This window comes from Babylonia areolata, chromosome 3, assembly GCF_041734735.1.
Source record: "Babylonia areolata isolate BAREFJ2019XMU chromosome 3, ASM4173473v1, whole genome shotgun sequence".
NCBI lineage: Eukaryota > Metazoa > Mollusca > Gastropoda > Neogastropoda > Buccinidae > Babylonia > Babylonia areolata.
Window position 1 is genome coordinate 25,363,224 of NC_134878.1, and position 18,100 is coordinate 25,381,323.

At 45.6% G+C, this 18,100-nt stretch overlaps 1 protein-coding gene across 3 annotated transcripts in view; it reads right to left on the bottom strand.

The window, feature by feature from the left end:
• Window positions 1–206: 206 nt before the first annotated feature.
• The window catches only part of LOC143280526 (transcription factor AP-2-epsilon-like), a 197,015-nt gene continuing 179,121 nt past the window's right edge, over window positions 207–18,100 (bottom strand). For all 3 annotated transcript variants that reach the window (XM_076585208.1, XM_076585207.1, XM_076585206.1), the window contains exons 5-7: window positions 3,130–3,248; window positions 1,677–1,818; window positions 207–571 (exon numbers count right to left, since the gene is read on the bottom strand). In XM_076585208.1, the coding sequence (XP_076441323.1) occupies window positions 244–571; window positions 1,677–1,818; window positions 3,130–3,248 (589 nt within the window). In that variant the 3' untranslated portion in view covers window positions 207–243. The remainder of the gene's footprint in view (window positions 572–1,676; window positions 1,819–3,129; window positions 3,249–18,100) is intronic.

Consider the following 18,100-nt stretch of genomic DNA (forward strand, 5'->3'; position numbering starts at 1 on the left):
CCTGTGAAACCCCCACCCCACAGAAAAAAAAGGGGGGGGGGGGGAAGGAGGAGACAGGGACTGCAGGAGGTATCCACCATACACACACACACACACCCTTTCCCTGTCCCTACCCCAGCCAAAAAAAACTACAAAATCCCCCCCCCACCCGCCCCGAAACAAAAAACAAACAAAAAAAACCCCCACAAAAACAAAACCCCCACGGATGTAACCAGGGAGCACGTTCACCGCGAGTCTCTCTCTCTACTCTCTCCTCCCATCCGTGTCCTTGTCGCTCTTCACCTTCTGGTCTAGGCCGTTCACCGCGGCCCCCGACCCGCCGCTGCCTCCCTGTGGGGGCTGCCCCCCGCCGCCCCCGTAGCTCTTGTCGATGAGCTTGATCATCTCGTTGAAATAGCCCTGCATCGAGTTGAGGACGGCGAGGAAAGCCGGGGAGCCGAAGCCGTGGGTGAGGAGGCTGAAATGGGTCAGGGACTGCTGGATCTTGGGCTCCAACACCGGGGTGGGCCGGCCGTTGCCCAGCGGGGACCTGTCCTGCTGCATCAGGTCCTGAAATTCCTTCGTCAGCTGCCTGTTGAGGGGAGGCAACACACATCAGTTATATTGTCAGGGGAGTTAACACATCCATCGTTGTCATATCGTCAGCTGTCTGCTGGGTGAGGGACACAACATACATCTGTGATATCGTTGGGGGAGGTAACACACATCGTCAGCTGTCTGCAGGGGGAGGTAACACATATCGCTGTGATATCGTCAGGGGCCACACAAGTTGTAGCAGAAGTAGTAATAAATACTAATAATGGATACTTATATAGCAGTCTACACACAAAACAAATTTAAAATAATGTGCTCATTTCGTGGGACGCAGGATTAAGAGTCACACTCCATTTTGTTTGTGTAAGTGCATTTGCGTGTGTGTGTGTTCGTGAGAAAGATTCTTGACTGTTTACCAGAAAAAAATTCCGCCCTATTGCTTCTCTTGACGAATACAAGGATTGTGACACTTTTATGCCCCCACTGATTTGTGCTTAAGTTGATGTGCAAGCCGTTCGCATACACAGGAGGGAGGGGAGGGGGGGGGGAGTCCACTGCCACATTTCGATTTATTTTATGAAGTGTTTACGTTATTGTTATTCATCCTGTGCTACGTGCTGTGAGTGCTAACCACCCCCTTTGTATTCCCGGCGTGTGCGTGTCGATGCTATCGACGATGAAGCTGGGGAAAGGAGGAAGGTCCCACGACCTTCGGAAAGTGTATCTTTTGACCCGGTAGGCCGGCCATACACAGGACCTGTCCTCCACTGTTTAGTCATGATCTAGTTTAATTTAACGCTGACACCCACCTCGGGGCATATGGCGGACGGGGGGGTATGCATCCCAGGAATATTGGGGGAAAGAAACCTAACGCTACAGTGACACCTACTGAACGACACCAGTTAAAGGCGGGCAGCATAAATAATGCCAAGTTTCAAGTTTGGGGTGTCTATGATGAACTACTCCCCTATACATGTACGTTTGTTATTGATTTTTGTTATACTCCATGTCGGGGTGTCTGTGATTAACCCACTCCATAAACATGTACGTTTGATATTGATTTTTGTTATTCTCCATATGATTTTTTTTTTTTAATACTCCACGTGTTGGGATGAAGGATGGGCTCAGAGCCAGGGACTTACTTGGCAGCGATCAGCATATTCTTGCGGTTGTGGTAATCGCTGGGGTCCGCGCATTGTCGCAGGTTGTGCTCAGCACAGGCACGGGCAGGGAACTCTGTCTCGCAGAGGTAACTGAAGTCCCTGGCCAGGCGGACTGTCTCCCCTGAAACAGTGACATCATCGTCATCATCATTATCGTCGTCATCATCAAAACACTCAAAAGATCCTGCAGTGCAAACAGCAGGTCACCATCAACAGCACATCCATCGGGGCAGGTGTGAGACGCCGCTTATCGCTTCGTCTTCTCTTTGATCTTGGTGCCTGCCGTCACCCTCAATGACCTCTTGAGAACTGACAATGTTTCGTTTCCCCTACCCCCATTCCAGTTTATCCCCCCTACCCCCCCCCACCCCCCCCCCCCCAAACCCTAACTCCTCTCTCTCTCTCCTTATATTTCCCCCGTTCTCTCCTATCAAGCATCATATTTATTTTTTTTTATTTAAAAAAGGTCGCGGGAGGAAAAATATAAACAAAAATATTTTCTTCAAAAGAATAATGAAACTCCACCCCCCTCCACCCCCACGAATTCTCCTCTTGCTTTGTCAGTCCCGTTTTAGATCAACATGACTGATTCAAACGAAAGACAAAAAACGAATATATATATATATATATATATAATGGGGAAAAGAAAAAGAAATAAAAGCCAGACAGTATGGCGCCTCTCTGTCGTCAAAAACAAAGGTTATGGCGATGACAGCCCCCCGAAATGTCTCCTGGTGGAGATGCTATCAGAGATCAGTGGGGCCGTACCTTTCCCCTTTCTCACCGTCACGCCTGGGTGACCACGGCACGAGTTGGGATGCTCACCTTCACCCACTGTCCCAGCTATCGACGTTTGAATAATGGATGAATAGAGTGTACATCAGGTAAGAGGTGAGCTTTTTCTGTACACACACACACACACACACGCGCGCGCGCGCCCGCACTTGCATACAACGCGCGTGCACAGATACATGCAGGCACACACATCGCACAGGTGCAGAGAAAACGAGAGACAGAGGTGCGAAAACAAGACCGTGAAAATGAGACGGGGCGAACGGATGTAAGAGGCATTGTAGAGGGAGAGTTTGCAAAAGGGCCTGACAGACAGACTGGTAAAAATGGCCATACACGTAAAAAGCCTACTCTTGTACATACGAGTAAACGGGGGAGTTGCAGCCCACGAACGAAGAAGAAGAGAAAGATAGACAGAGAGCAAGGGTGCGTTGGATGAAGGAGAAAGATGCCTGAAATTAGAGGAAGTGAGGGGGGTAAGAAGGAGAGAAAGTATGGAAATAATAGAAACACCAGTATGGACAAAATAAAAACACACACTCTCTCTCTCTCTCTCTCGCTCGCTGACACACACATACACACATCTGCGAGGGCAGCACAGACAGACGCATAACGGGATGGGGGAGGGGGCAGCACTCACCTTCAACAAGGGAGGTAAGCAGTGTGACGTTGGCAGCTTTCCGGCGGCCAGCAGGCAAACTGAGACCAATCTTGTCGAGCTTCTCCCGTAGCGACCGTCCGCCGTTCTTCGACTTGGCGCTGAAACACACACACAGGACACCTTGTATATATATATATGTCAACCTTCATCATCAGCCTTCTGCCATCCTACACACAACTGTAATGATAAGGCATTTTTATATGCTATATGGCGCGATAAATGCAGGCTTCTGGATCGCGTGTCCAGTCGACTTTGCCTTGATGTATTTGAATTTAAAAAAAAAATCTTATGATACAAGCAGCGCCCAATCGATTCTACCTTGGAAACAAACAAACAAAACAACAACAAAACCACCCTAAGAATGTTCAAGCGGAAACAAATTCTAAGCGATTTACGAATTCGGTTCCTTAGAATGAATCGAATAAACGCATAAGATGATTTGAAGAGTGGTTCAAAACGTCGGAAAGTACAATCATAAATATTAAAACGCAATTTAAAAGAAGCGTCACACTCTCGACCCGACAGATCTTCACACTCCAACACGCATACAAACTCAGAAAAAGCATGACAAACAGCCGAGACAAGAGCAACCAGGGTAAAAATTCATATACATTTACTATTTAGTTCGTAAGTAACGTGCGTACCACACCATCACATTACTCCCTCCTCGGCTGAATCTCTCTCTCTCTCTCCCCCTTTCCTGTTTAAGAACTCACTTTCTCTTCTTGTCTCCCTCTCTGCCTAACTCCCCCCCCCCCCTCTCCCCCTCTCTCTCTCAGTGGCTCTGTTTTTCATTTTCGACTCAAAACTCCCTCATTGATTGGGCCTCTGTCTCTCTCTCTCCATTTCCCTCTTTCTCCAACTCCATCTGTCTCCCTCTCTAACTTCTCTGTCTGTCACCCTCTCTCGCTCTCTGTCTGTCTGTCTGTGAGTGTGTGTCATTTTCGTGGTCCGCCAAACACGGTCAGGACGTGGCCAGGACGAAGTCAGTCAGCCTAACGTCGTTGTGGCCATCCCCCCCCCCCCTCCCTCACGTGGATGCTGGCGACGGCAGATGTTGTGGTAGCGTGAAGAAAACACAATTTGACGCCCCACCCCCCTCACTCACCCACTCTCCCTTCGAGGAGGGGGTGGTGGGGGCCTTACCAGAACTCCCAGTTCTCTCTTCACCCCCCCCCCTCCCCCTTGCGCCCCTTAACGTCGTTAATGTTGTCGGGCTGATGGGGCAGGGGAGGGAATGAGGCGTACTCCACACCGCTCTCAGTGCCGCACTGGAGGAGAGAGAGAGAGAGGACAGTGTGTGGGAGGGGGACGTTCCGTATCGCACGTGTTAGGCGTCAGTGCCAGGGCAGAAGACGGGTTGTGAAGGCGGAACAAACGATAGTGTGTATATGAAACAAATGTTTACTGTATATATATATATATATATATATATATATATATATATATATATATATATATCTATATATATATCTATATATATCTCTCTGTGTGTGTGTGTGTGTGTGTAGACAACAGGCTCGAGAAGAGCCCTAATGCTTTGTGTTGTCGGAGGATGGTGTTGGCGGAGGGGGTGGGGGGCTGTCAACACTAGTGTGTTACGGACCTGCGTTCTTTGCTGAAACTGCCACGACGTTCACATAGCACTGCGAATAAGCTCTCACGTGCTCAACAGGTTTTTTTTTGTCTCGCAGTTTTAAACAAACACCAGTTCTGTTAATAACTATGGCCTGTGCGGTCGGCTGAACTTCGAGCAACAATGTCAGACCAACACAGTTCGATACTACGCGGAGGGTCCATCACCCAACGAGCGCGTCTGATTTTCTGCATGAGCTCCTAGAAGAAGGGACTGACCACACGAGGTGTGACCTGAGCTGACCAGGGAAATCAGTTTCTGTCATTCTTCCCTTCATCCACACGCGCTGTTTGGGATTCGATCCAACAACCTCTGGGAAGATGAACTGTCGATAAGGGAGACGAGTGATAAACAGTTTCCTACAGATGCGGGGAGAAACAAAACCCATGCAGAAACGTTGGAATCAACAGAAGAGATCCTCGGTGGTGCCAATCCTCAAAAAAATCCGTGTCTGTCAAATATTTCGAATCTGTGTCCACCACAACCCCCCCCCCACACACACCCCCTCCCCACCCCCGCCTTCCCTCAGTCCAGAACTGCAGCAAAGCAACATTATGGAGATGATGGGAACGTGAACACTATGCTAATGGGCGAGAGGGCCTGTGACCCGCCCAATTTGCATAATTCTGCTTCCGTTTCCGGGGTTTCTGTCCCGAACATCTGTCGGGTCAAGGCAGTGCCATGCTGCCCACTGACCACCGGTGGTTAAGTAGGGGGTGGGGAGGGTTGAGAGGGAGGGGGTAAGAGAGGATGTTGTCCAAGTTCGTGGCATCAATGTGTTAATCGCTGCTTCGGCTTCCAGCAGCAAGCTTAAGAGAACTCAAAACACTATACTGGAGTGACAGTGAGGAGGACCATTTTAAAGATCAATGGTAACAGCTAATTATGATTCCAGTCAAGACTTGGTTCGTAGTCAAAGACACAATAAAAGTGACAGTTGACATACGATTTCAGGTTTACCGGTTTGTCCCCCATCTACCTTTCCTGTGCCCACAGCATCCCCTCCAAGTCACTAGGGTCCGCAGTAAAGGACTGTTAGCTGACAGGAAACATTCAGCAGCGATAGCGTCAAGTTGTGTGCCCTTGCAGGAGCGAGATTTGATGTACAAGTTTGTTGTTTCATGTTTCACGATCTGTATTTGTTTGGGCCTGGTTTCCCCAGACAGAACAGAAAGACGAGAAGAAATAAGGGATGTTACTTTTTTTTCCCCAAAAAAGATAAATATTCATTATCAAGCGGTGACTTTCACATTACCGACACCATTAAAGGTATGAGCGTCTGGATTCAGGGAGGAGGGGGGAAGCAGGGGGAGAGAGATCAACTGTAAAGTATAACCGGTGCCCAAATTAGGACCCTACAATTTACCCAGCATCAGACAGGGATATTTCTAGGAAAGGAGCCATCAGATCCACCCTTCATCATACACACCACCACCGTGGCCGGTTTGCGGTCCAGTCAACTGAAGGTCAGTAACTAACCCACCCCCACCCCCAACCCCCCACACACGCTCCTGGTCGTGCTAACAGCCCTCCAGCTCGGCTAAGGAGTCCCACACACCCAGTCTCTGGGCCCTTTAATTGATATTGGGATCTCGCTAATCAGCGCAATTTGACATGGACGAGGTGTTGGCCTCAGCTCAAGGAGCTCTTCTGTCCTCATGTGGGGAGGGAGGCGGACGGACAGTCCGAGGCAGGAGGGGGGCGAGCGGGGTGCTGAGAGAGAGAGGGGGGGGGGGGGGAGGATGCCTGTGGCTCCGAGGTCCCCGCCACTTGAACAGCGCGCGCGTAGAGGAACGGTGATTAAACCTAATGACAACTTTTCTGCCTCGCTACTCCTGCCTGGGCTGATCCGTCTGCTGTTGCTGACAACGTAGCGAAGGACACACACACACACACACACACACACACACACAGAAAGAGGGGAGGTGGGGATACTGTTCAGTTTACAGCCTGCTAATGTGCCCGCATCTTTTCGTGTCCATGACGGTACTGGCCCTATTCCGGCTTCCCTACCGACACTTGATGGCTTCACACTTTCGTCAAAAACAAACTGTCTACGGAAGGGAAAGATGTAACGGGAACAAATCTCTGTCTTTTTTAATCTCCAGATCCCCTAATACCCGACTTTGTTAAAATATCGCGCATCAAACCAAATTCATTAAGGATCAAATGTAATTTTTCTCTCTCTCAAAAAATCGGCAGTCCATTTTTCATAAACGACAGGTCTGTCTTTCCTATATTCATGTATGTAAGTACTTGCCATCATTACGGATACTTGGGCATATGGACATGTAGACTTTATGTGTGTGTGTGTGTGTGTGTGCGTGCGCGCGCTTGCGTGTGTGTACGTGTGTGTGTGTGTGTGCGCGCGCGCGCGCGCGAGTGCTTGTCCACCTTGGAGACACAACCTGTGATGGCCCCACAGTCCGGACCGCTGAATGTGCACAATCACTCCCCTGCATCTCCTGTCCTTCCCCAATTACATCCACAGGAGGAGAAAAAAAAAAGTTTGGCAATACGCAAAAAGCCTGACTGACCAGCCAGCACGTTCCCTGCTGTGCTCCTTTGGATCGGCGCCTTGTGGAACACCCCCCCAGTTGAGATGACCCACACATCTCATCATGTCCTCTCCTTTAGCCTGCAACGCCCCGGCTCGCCCAGATAACCACGCAACAATTTTCACGGTCAAAGAATTAATTTTGCGGCGCAAACAACCCCCGTCAATAGGGGGTGTCGCGGAGAGGGAAGGGAGGGAGGGGGTGGGGGGAGGGGGGCAGCATCCACGGCGAGGGGACCTCGTTCCCAGAAGCCTCTGATCTCTTCCCGTCATCCTCTCCATCCAACCTCCTCCAGCGCCACCTTCATCAGATCAGGGGAGGCGACCCTGCCGCTTCCTTTTCAGCCCTCATAATGGCCGCGCGCTGGGGCGGCTGTTTGCAAACTACTTTGGACACACACCAAAAAACACGGGGGGGAGATTTGACCGGGCGGCCCCTGCTCGTCGCAAACCCAACGCAGGGCAGAAGAGGGGTGGGGGGACAAAGCCGTGAAGAGGAGGAAGCCTGGTAACCCCCCCCCCCCCCCCCACCCTGCCCCAATATCCCCCCACCACCCCCTGCTCCTCACTAAGACTCAATGCCAACTAATTGGAACACACTGCACAGCTCGCCACGCCATCCAAGGGCACAGGGCTTGAAAGACTTGCCTGCCCCACAGAAAAGGAGGGTGGAAAAAAAAAACTCTGGAAAATCATCAGGAATCGAAAATAGCCCTGGAAGGAAGCAAGAAAGAAGATAACGAACTCCACTTGGAAGGGGAGGAGGACGGGGAGGGGGAAGGGGGTGGTGCTTCTGTCCCCAATCTCTTTCTCTTTAAAGGAGCGCTCTTCATTTTAAACACACACACACACACACACACACACACACACGAGAACACGAAAACACGAGCACACGTAATTAACAAATTCAGACAATGAAGGAGTGACGCGTTTGGCTGTTTCCTCTGTATCATTTTTTATCATTATTCTCAAATTCTGTCTGCGCTGTACATTGTTACTTCATACTGTTATACTTTGATGTAACGTGTTCTCGTCACTTGTTTGGGGGTAACCAATGCCATTCACTACCATCAGTTCTCCAACACTCCCTGCGAACAACTTGAACCCATGGGAGAGGGAGAAAAAGGGATGAAAACAAAAATCCGGAAGAGAGGGGGGGTGTGGACAACACACGGAGTCTTACAAACGGAGCGGGGTTGGGTGTGGGGTTAAAACATACATGCACGCGCGCGACACCCAACAACGGTGAATGCATAAGTCATTTTCATTAACCCCCCTGCGTGTTCTACGTTTTAGTTATTCATTTTCAGCGTCCATCTCTCTCTCTCTCTCTCTCAGCGCGCGTGCGTCCACACTGCGCCCGCACATCTGATTCCTCGTGTTCATCGTTTAGGTGTTGTATGATGTGTATGATTTGATTTGTGTTGTTTTATGTAGGAGTTTTTCTTTCTTCTGTGTGTAGGTAAATTATTGTTTGTTTTGATATCTGTGCAGGATTATGCGTGCAAGTTTGTTTTTTTTTAGTGAAAAATGTATGTTTTACAAGTTTTGTTTTCCTTGCATGACAAAGCGCAATTAAGCATGTTTTATTTGGAATATAATTATTATTATATCATCCTCATCATTATTATTTTCATCACTATTATTATTATTATTCAGATGGTCGGTCGTTGTCATGGGTTTTTTGTTTCTTTTTTTATGCTATCATTATAATTATTCTCTCAGTACATGATATTTCACAACGACCGTTACCAAGCACATTTACACACATCGAACATGACAATGTCCAAGTTGATAAGTGATAATTGTTTCAGATTAAAAAGATACACCGTACTGTCCAGCTGTTGTTGTTGTTGTTGTTTTCGTCTTTTTTCTTTCTTTTTATCCCTGTGGTATGTCATACCCTGCAGTCACTCTGTGAAGATGGACTGGTGCCGTCTCCTCGGTCAGACGGCACATCATTCAATGCCGCACGGTCCAGATCGCAGCTGTTTCCTTCACACATGCTAGTGCTCAATCGATTTCTGTATTGGACGATCGATCTCATTTACTTCACTAGCTTCTTTCTTTCTTTTTTGTTGTTTTTGCTATCTCTCTATTCTCTCTTTTCTTTGAATTGGGTCGATCCACATAATTTGTTTCACGAGTTAATAGTTGGGTTTTTTTTTTCTTCCGTTTATTTTAAATTCAATTGATCCACGTGTTCTCGGGTCTGGATGTTGTTGGCGCTTGGTTCTCCCCCGCCCAACCCCCTTCAATCCACTACACTTCGTCTTATTGTTCAGTGCTCGTGCTTTCCCTCCAAACGGCGTTCACTTCAGTCAGTGAACCACGAACAAGCCAATATAATACTGCGGATCCAGAGGCTAAATGAAATAAACCGTTCATGAGCCAGAAATATGGATTTTTTTTTTTTGTATGTATGACCGTTAGGATCGCCATTGACGCGGCCATCATCGGTGTTCTGGGGACAAGCTGGATTTTTTTTTTTAGACGATGAGATCAATAAGCAACGAAATTTGTTTTATTTCGTGAGGATGAAGAGCAAAGATGAACGCGATCAAGTGCTGAAATAAACAAACACACGGCACGCACACAATGTACGGACTCCACACGGTGCTTGGCTTGAAGATTGGTGAAGACAAGGGGGTGAACATGCCTTCAAGAAAAACCCAGGAAGGAAGTGAAATCAATGGAAAGAGGAGAAAAAAGCCAATTAAATTTTATCACTATTGTTTGAAATCTTCATGGACTCTGTAGACCTTCCAGTGGTAGAAGAAATTGAAGGACTGAAAAGCACGTTCAAATAGATAACAACTTAAAACTTTAAATAAAACAGATTATTACAAGAAGGAAACGGTTATGAGAAACAAGTTAAAGGTTCAAACCAAAACAAATATAATGTACTTTATTATCAAATAACACTACTATCTTTAAATAACAACACAAGTACTACCTGTAGATGGAACATCACACAAAAAAGGACCTTCACGGACGCATTGAACAAAAACACCAACAAAAACTCCACGACCTTGTGATGTCAATATATTTAAATTAAAACACAAACCCCGGTCAGGATTCCCGCAATATTTGCCGCCCACCCACCACCTGCCATGGCTCCCCGGTCCCCAAACCGCCGTTTTCCAACACGGCGTTGTTCCTAATCGGCTTTTCGGGGGGAGGGTCAGACAAAATATTAATTCGCCCTCGGTCGGAGCAATCCGCTGCCGCCGTCCTCGTTCGCTTTGAGGGCCGAGTGTTTGGTCTGCGCGCGCTCCAGTGTCACTGCGCTGTTTTCACATCGACAAACCCGCGTCTGAATGAGAGAAATGACAACCTTTCTTTTTCTTTCACTTTTTTTTTTTTTTTTTTGCTCTCTCTCTCTTCTCCCTGTCTCTCCTCCCCTTCACTGCAGAGTAAACAACCAGATCTCTCCGGCCATCTTGTATGTCTAAATGTTAATATTGAGATAAAGATTTTCCACGCTTTGTCCCTCCTCCTCCTCCTCCCCCACTTATCCGGAGATGGGTCCCAGACGCTGTGTGTGAATGGTATGTGTATTATGTGTGAAGAAAGGCCACAGCCTGTTTACCATGCACCTACCATTTCTGCTGTACACTGCCCTGCCCCACCACAACCATGCAAGAAGGGGGAGGCAACTCTTGTCCTCAGTAGTCCACCGCTCTGTGTACACAGGTCCCGCTATCGTTCAATGGTATGTCGCAAAATACCAACCTTTACCTTTTTTTCTGTTTTTGTGTGTGTGCGCTCGCTTCCTTCTTTACAGTATTCGGAACTCTACCATTTTCTGCAGTCTTCTTCTGGACACAAGAGAGCATAAAAGAGAGAGTGGGAGACAGGAATGCTTAAAACTCCTACCTGTTCGGGTGTAGTTTTGTTTTCAGAGACTGTGCGCTTGCTGGTGTAAGTGCTGTCCCCCCACCCCCCATACAACTCTCCTCTCCCTCTTCAGCTCTCGGGCGGCCATGGCGGTCGGCTGAGCTACTCCCAAGAGCTGAATGCTCACAGTGAAGATGGTCACCCCAAGTGGTGTCCCTTTCTTTCCCTGCTCCTATTTGCCTGTTTGCTACCAAGAACTGGAACTCTTGTCAGACGGTCCCCACCCGCCACCCCCCCTTCCCGGCCCTCAATACTATCGGGAACGTTAGTTCGCCGTTTGTTCCAAGTTTGCTGAGAGTGTGGCCGGCCCCCAATAAATAAACGAAATAACACAAATAGAATATTCAAATAAACGAATGAACAGACAAACGTCTTCAGTTATACATAAATCGATACTCGTCAGTCGTGATTTTTTTTTTTTTTTTTTTTTGTCTCTCGTCCACCGGCTTCCTTCCTCACCATTTAAAAGAAGAAAAAAGAAAAAAAGAACAAAAAAGAACCCCCTCCCAAAAAAAAGAAAAAGAAAAACAAAAAAAAACAACAAACAAACGAACAAGAACCCAACAACACCACCACCAAACAACAACCAAAAACAAGCAAACACCACCACCTCCGTTGAATGTTACAAAACGTGTAATACATCCGAACAATAATGCATGCTACAAAACTTATACCAAAACACGGGATGATAAGTAAATGAATATATGAACAAACAACTAAAAGCTTTAATAATGATATTTATGGGAATAAATGACGTGCCTCTTGGTTCTTTTACGTTCCATCTTTCTTAAACATAGTACATGGACCTAGGGTGGTATGTTTTTTTTTTTTTTTTTTTTTTACTTCTTCTTTATGTAATTCTTTTATCGCAAATGCACAAATCGATATCACTAACGCATTGAAATTATATTAAAAGTTTATTCATCATAGCTAGAAATAAAAATCATAATTTCGCACTGACTGTCTTTTCCTTTTAATGTTAATAATAATAATACTATTAATAAAAATGATTATCATTATTATAATAATGATAATGATTATTATTATGATTGTCGTCATTATTATTATTATTATTTTGGAAAAATATTTTTTTTTAAATGCAAACAGTTAAGATTATGTGCAGACTTGATAGATTCGGCAAATCATTCGCGTACTGAAAAAAGCTCTTTTAGAAAAGGTCAGCCTATAGCACTGGTGTTGCTGTGCGTTATAAATGTGTGGGTTTTTTTCAGTCGTCGCTTCTGTTTTCATTGTTTGACAAAATCGGTTTGTGCGGATCGACATCGTTCGATCTGTTTACAATGTAATATGTTCCAGTTCAGCTTCCCCTTTTAAAAGATAAACGATGGCAAATCAAGTCAAACGTTCTCTGTGCGACTAGTGTTTCAATATCTTATTAGTTCTTTTAGCTTTTTCTTGAGTATTTTGAGAGATGTGGACACAATTTTTATTTGTATATTCTGAATAAAGTTTGACTATCGTTGTGTAATGCAAATATAAAAAGAAATATTTCGTCAAACATTTAAGCGACATCTATAGCTTAAAGTCTGGTTGTTTTGTTTTTTTTACTGGTTAAAAAAAAAGTTTTTTGTTTTGTTGTGTTTTACACGAGGCTAGTTATATTTGTCTGTTTTGCTGTTTTCTTCAAATAATTTTTAAAATTAGTTCCATATTCTAAACATTGTCTATATTTGGTTTGCATAGTATAAAAAAAAAATCTTTGTCCAAGTAACGACTTTTTTGTTCATTGAGCTTTTTATTTGGTTCGTTGTCAGTTTACACTGTTTCCATTTTGCATAGTTTAAAAACAATTTTTGAGTAGCTTTTTTGTTAACTGAACATTAATCTGGTTCGTTGTCAATTTATATTGGTTTATGTTTTGCATAGTTCAAAAACAATATTTTTTTTCTAAATAACAATTTTAAGAGCTTTAATCTGGTACGTTGTCAATTTATTTTCGGGGACAATGACTGTTGCAACAGTGCTCTAAAATGGTGGGGCTCAGACCAAATCACATAATAGGTAGATAGATAGATAGATAGAATTCTAAAGTAAAAATCAAACAAACAGAAAAACCCATGATTAAATAAAATAAAATAAAAAGAATGAATAGATCAATTAATAACAGATAAATAAATAAACGAATGAATAACAAATAACTACAGGGAAGAACAGAAGACTACACACACTGATCCTGCCCATCACCGACACACTGACACAGCCACAACTGAAAAGAAAGAAAAAAGAGGTTGGAGCGTATGGGTGTGGAGAGTGGGGGTGGGATCGGTGGAAAGGAGGGGGAGGGGTGGGGTGGGTGATGGAACTGAATGTTGTCGATGTCCTCCTCATCTTTTATCCCGAGATGATTGATCGTTAGCTTATCGATCTCTCTTTCTGTCTCTCTCTTCGCGCGTACTACTCTCTCTCTCTCTCTCTCTCTCTCTCTCTCACACACACACACACACACATCAGTCTCCAGCAAAGCTCTGTATCCTGTAAGTTCAGTCTGACCGCCAGAGTTCAGTGAACAAACGTCACCCAGTTCTTGTTCTGTTTCTACCATTTGTCTTCTGTGGGTCTTTCACTTTATCACAATTTGAATGTAAATTGTATTTGGTTTCATTCATCATTTTATTTCAAGTTAATGTTTACACAAAATCAGGGTTGCCTCCCAAGGGTTGGCTTTCTGCGGGGGCCATGCATCTGCTTTTTTTTTTCTCTTTTGTTTTGTCTTTTTTTTTTCTCTCTCTCTCAAAGCAGCTACCGTGTATCGTGGGGAACAAAACCATAGAATAACAATTACAATAATAATGAAAATAATGATGATGATATCATCGTCATCATTATTAAATGAAGGGGGATTGTTAGAGTGACGCATAAGGGAAAACACACACACACACACACACACACACACACACACACACACACACACTCTAAAATCGTTATCGTTCTCTCTCTCTCCCCCCTCCCTTTCTGGGAGGTACACAAACAGTAACAACATGATCAAATACGTTTCGGTGGTGAAGAAAAAATCTGTTTCAGCGTGTTTTAAGATCAAACGTCCGATTTATATCATCTTTTGTATAGCTGAAAAGCAAAAATACAGAACACTTATTTCCAATTTAAAAAAATCCAAATAAGGGATAGAAGAACAAACCGACACCTGTGACGGAAAATTAAGTGGGTCAAAACTTATATCAAAGTTGTCTTTTGGAGACGGGAAAAAAAAAATCTTATGGGTAAAACCTCAGTCTGATTGTATGCCTTATACGCGCAGAAAAAGGTTGATGCCACTTTATTGAACACCCCTGCTCCCCGAAACAATCACATATATTCCTGAAATCGGAGGAAAGTGTGTTTCTTACGGATAAAAAGAATGAGAACCGAGTATATTCTTGCGATGGGGGTGGGGGGTGGGGGGTAGGCGTGATGAAAGGACAGACCAAAAACACGACAAAACAAAAAAAGAAAAAAAGAAGGAGAAGGAAAAAAGAAAAGAAAAAGAAAACAGAAATAGAAGCAATAGTGATGCTCGGATGTAGCAGCAGCAGTTGTGACAGTGTCAACGACAGTAATGAAACAACACAGCACTGACGCAAAAACAGCACATCAGAAACTAGTCCACAGACAGGACAGGACACATGTCCCGTTCCCCCCCTGTTCCGTCCAGCACCACACAAACCCGCAACACCAGTCGGCTCTGGAACCATAGTCGTCGTCATGGCAACGCGTCGATTCCCAGACTCGTTGGGAGCACAATGGCAGACTACAGGGTTTTTTTTTTCCCCTTCCTCTCCGCGGCAGTTAGTGAAAGCGTTTTGAAAGGGACCAAATTCCTGGCGGCTGCATTAAGACCGAAATTGATCACACGGGCATTTATCATCCCCCTCCACCACCACCTCTCTCTCTCTCTCTGTCTCTCTCCATCCTCCGTGTTTTTTTCTTCCTCACTAGAACCCCCCCCCCCCCCCCAACCCCCCATCCTCTCTCGTCTGCTGCACGATGGAGACTGGCAGCGGGAAGGAGGGGGAGAGAAAGGTGGGGGTGGGGGTTATGGAAAGGGGGCTGGAGGCCAGAGGAAGCTGGAGTATTGTCGGAAGTTCCTCTTTGTCGTTTCGCTCCATCTCTATTCCTCCCTCCCTCCCGCTCTCTGTTCCGTCAGACGGCACAGATTCCACTCTTGCGTTCTGTCTTCCTCCCCCCCCCCCCCCCCCCCCCCAAACCCAATATCTTTGTTTTGATTCATGTTTCAGTTGAGTGATTTCTATGGGACTGGAATGTTGAGAATAAAAAGATATTGGTAACATTTGTACCCATGTATGAGTGTGTGTCCCCAAGCATGAACAATATTGAAGGCTCATGCGCGCTTGAGATAACCTGCTTCCTGTCTCATTCCAGTCCACCACATTCAGAGATAAATAGACAGAGAGAGAGATGGTTCATTGTATATTGGCGACATGCCATAATGCATGGGGTTTTGGGGGGGGGGGGGGGGGGGGCAGGGTCTGGGCGAGGGTGTGTTGTTGTTGTTGTTTTGGGGGGGCAGGGGGGGTTGTGCGTGTACAATCTGGTAGGTAGACAGAGGGGGGAAAGACTACAAAAGAGACGCAGAGAGAGGTTGAGAGAGAAAGAGTGTGTGTGAGAGACAGACAGACAAGAGAGAGGGAGAGAGGGAAATACAGACAGAAGGGTTGGGGGGGAGGGGGGGGGGGCTAGGGGGGGAAAGAGAGATTAAAGGAAAGTGGACAGACCGTCGGTTTAACCTCCTCAACCCTTCACCTCAGCCAGCCCCATTCACTCAACTTTGAAAGAGACTCCGGGTTTTCTCTCTCCAACGCTCGGCGAAACGACGACAGAAAACTATGTCCACAATATATATTTTTTTTACAAACACTGTCAGGGCTCGCGTTTATGTCCCAAACAGAAGGTAATACGAGAGAGAGAGAGAGAGAGAGAGAGAGAGAGAGAGAGAGAGAGAGAGAACAACAACAGAAAAGACAAAAAAAAAGATTATTTTTGTTTCTCTGAAACAGTACATTGACCAGAGTGAACACGTCACCACCTGTCTTCGTTTCACAGGTAGCCGCCCCCCCCCCCCCCCTCACCTTCATCTTCCATGCTCGCGCTCCGTCTGCGAGGATGCATATATATATATATATATATATATATATATATATATATATACACACACACACACACGCATTAGGTTTTGGCGGTAGGGAGGTGGGTGGTGTGGTTGGTGGCGGTGTGATCTCCTATCCCCACCAAACGCCAGTATACCGATTAATGGATCTATAAGTACGTATTTTTGTATATTTTCTGATTTTCGATGATCCCAACCTGTGAACAAAGATTTTCCCTATTGTAAAACATCCATCGTTATCCGCCCCTCTCCATCACCATGACCATACCGAGCATATTTTTAATTTTATTTGTGGGGGTGGAGTGGGGGCAGGGGGCAGGGGGGCGGAAGAGGGGGACAAAGGGTGGTGGGGGGCTACAGAGAATCGTTATGGGTTTCTTCTATTAAACTTCGGGTCGTTTTTTTATGTACCATCCGAACTTCTTTTTTTTTTCTTTTCGCTGCCTCATCTCTACGTCTCAACTTCCTGCCCCCCCCCTCCTCCCCCTACCATTCAGACTTCCCTGTTTCCCACCCTCCTATCTCCACCCACGATCTGCGCGCGCAGGGATGGGGCCGTGGGGTGGGGGAAGGGAGCGTGTGGAGGGGCAAGGGGGTGAGGGAGGAAAAGGTAAATTGGCGAGGCTTTGACGAGAGGTGCCATTGTCAAGTGAAACGGGTCTCTAATCCGGCGTGAAGAAAACTCATTCCCTCCTACAAAGATGGACTGCTGTGCGTCTCTCACCCTCTCCTCGCCACCTCCCAACCCCCCCTGTCCTCCCTTCCACCTCCCGTCACACTCTTCCAATGGGTGGAGCGGAAAGGAGGTGTGCGTGTGGGTGGGTGGGGTGGTTGTGGTGGTGGTGGTGGCACTGAGGAGAGAAAACTTTTTCCTTTTCTGGCTCTGAAGGTCCTGGGATAGGGAAGGAGGTGTTTTTTTGTTTTTGTTTCGTTTTTTTGTTTTTTAAGCCTGCGTAAAAGCAGATGTCCTCATGTGTTCCGCTTTTCATCCGTTTAAACGACCGCATTGATCGGTGACTGGTGCTATGGGGGGGCACAGATTTGAAGAACAAACTGGTGAGGTGAGGTACACAGGTCCCACTGATTGGACACAGATTGGTTTGTGGGGTAGGAATTATGGTAGTGGAAGAAAATCATCATCGGTATTGTGGTGAAGATGACAAGGGTTTTTCGGTGTGCGTAACGTGTGTATGTGTGCACGTACAAGCAAGCGAGCAGCCATATTCACCCCATCCATCTTTTAACTTCTCGATTTGATTACAACTCAGACACTTTAGGGTTGTTGGTTTTTTTTTTTGTTTGGTTTAAATAATCTTTAATTATTCAACAATACACATGATTACAATGCAATGAATAACAAAAGAGCATCAGCAAGCTTAAAGCTTATACTGTGCTCACAACGTCGCACTTCAATTTTATCATGACGGCTGATGAACCATATTATGACTTGTATCAAATAACATTCATAAACAGTAAGTAATGAAATAATGAAATAAAACAAATAAACAGTACATAATATAGTAAAATAATGCTAATATCAATATTAACATGAGATTAAATTTATCATTTATTTTTTTTTGTTTGTTTGTTGTTTTTTTAAGAAAGCGAAGACTTGTTTTACCTCATACCCGACTAGGCTATCTTGCTCTTGCAAGTATAGTGATGAACTTCCGTGATACCTCTCTACTTTTTTTTTTTTCGTTTTCATTTCCTA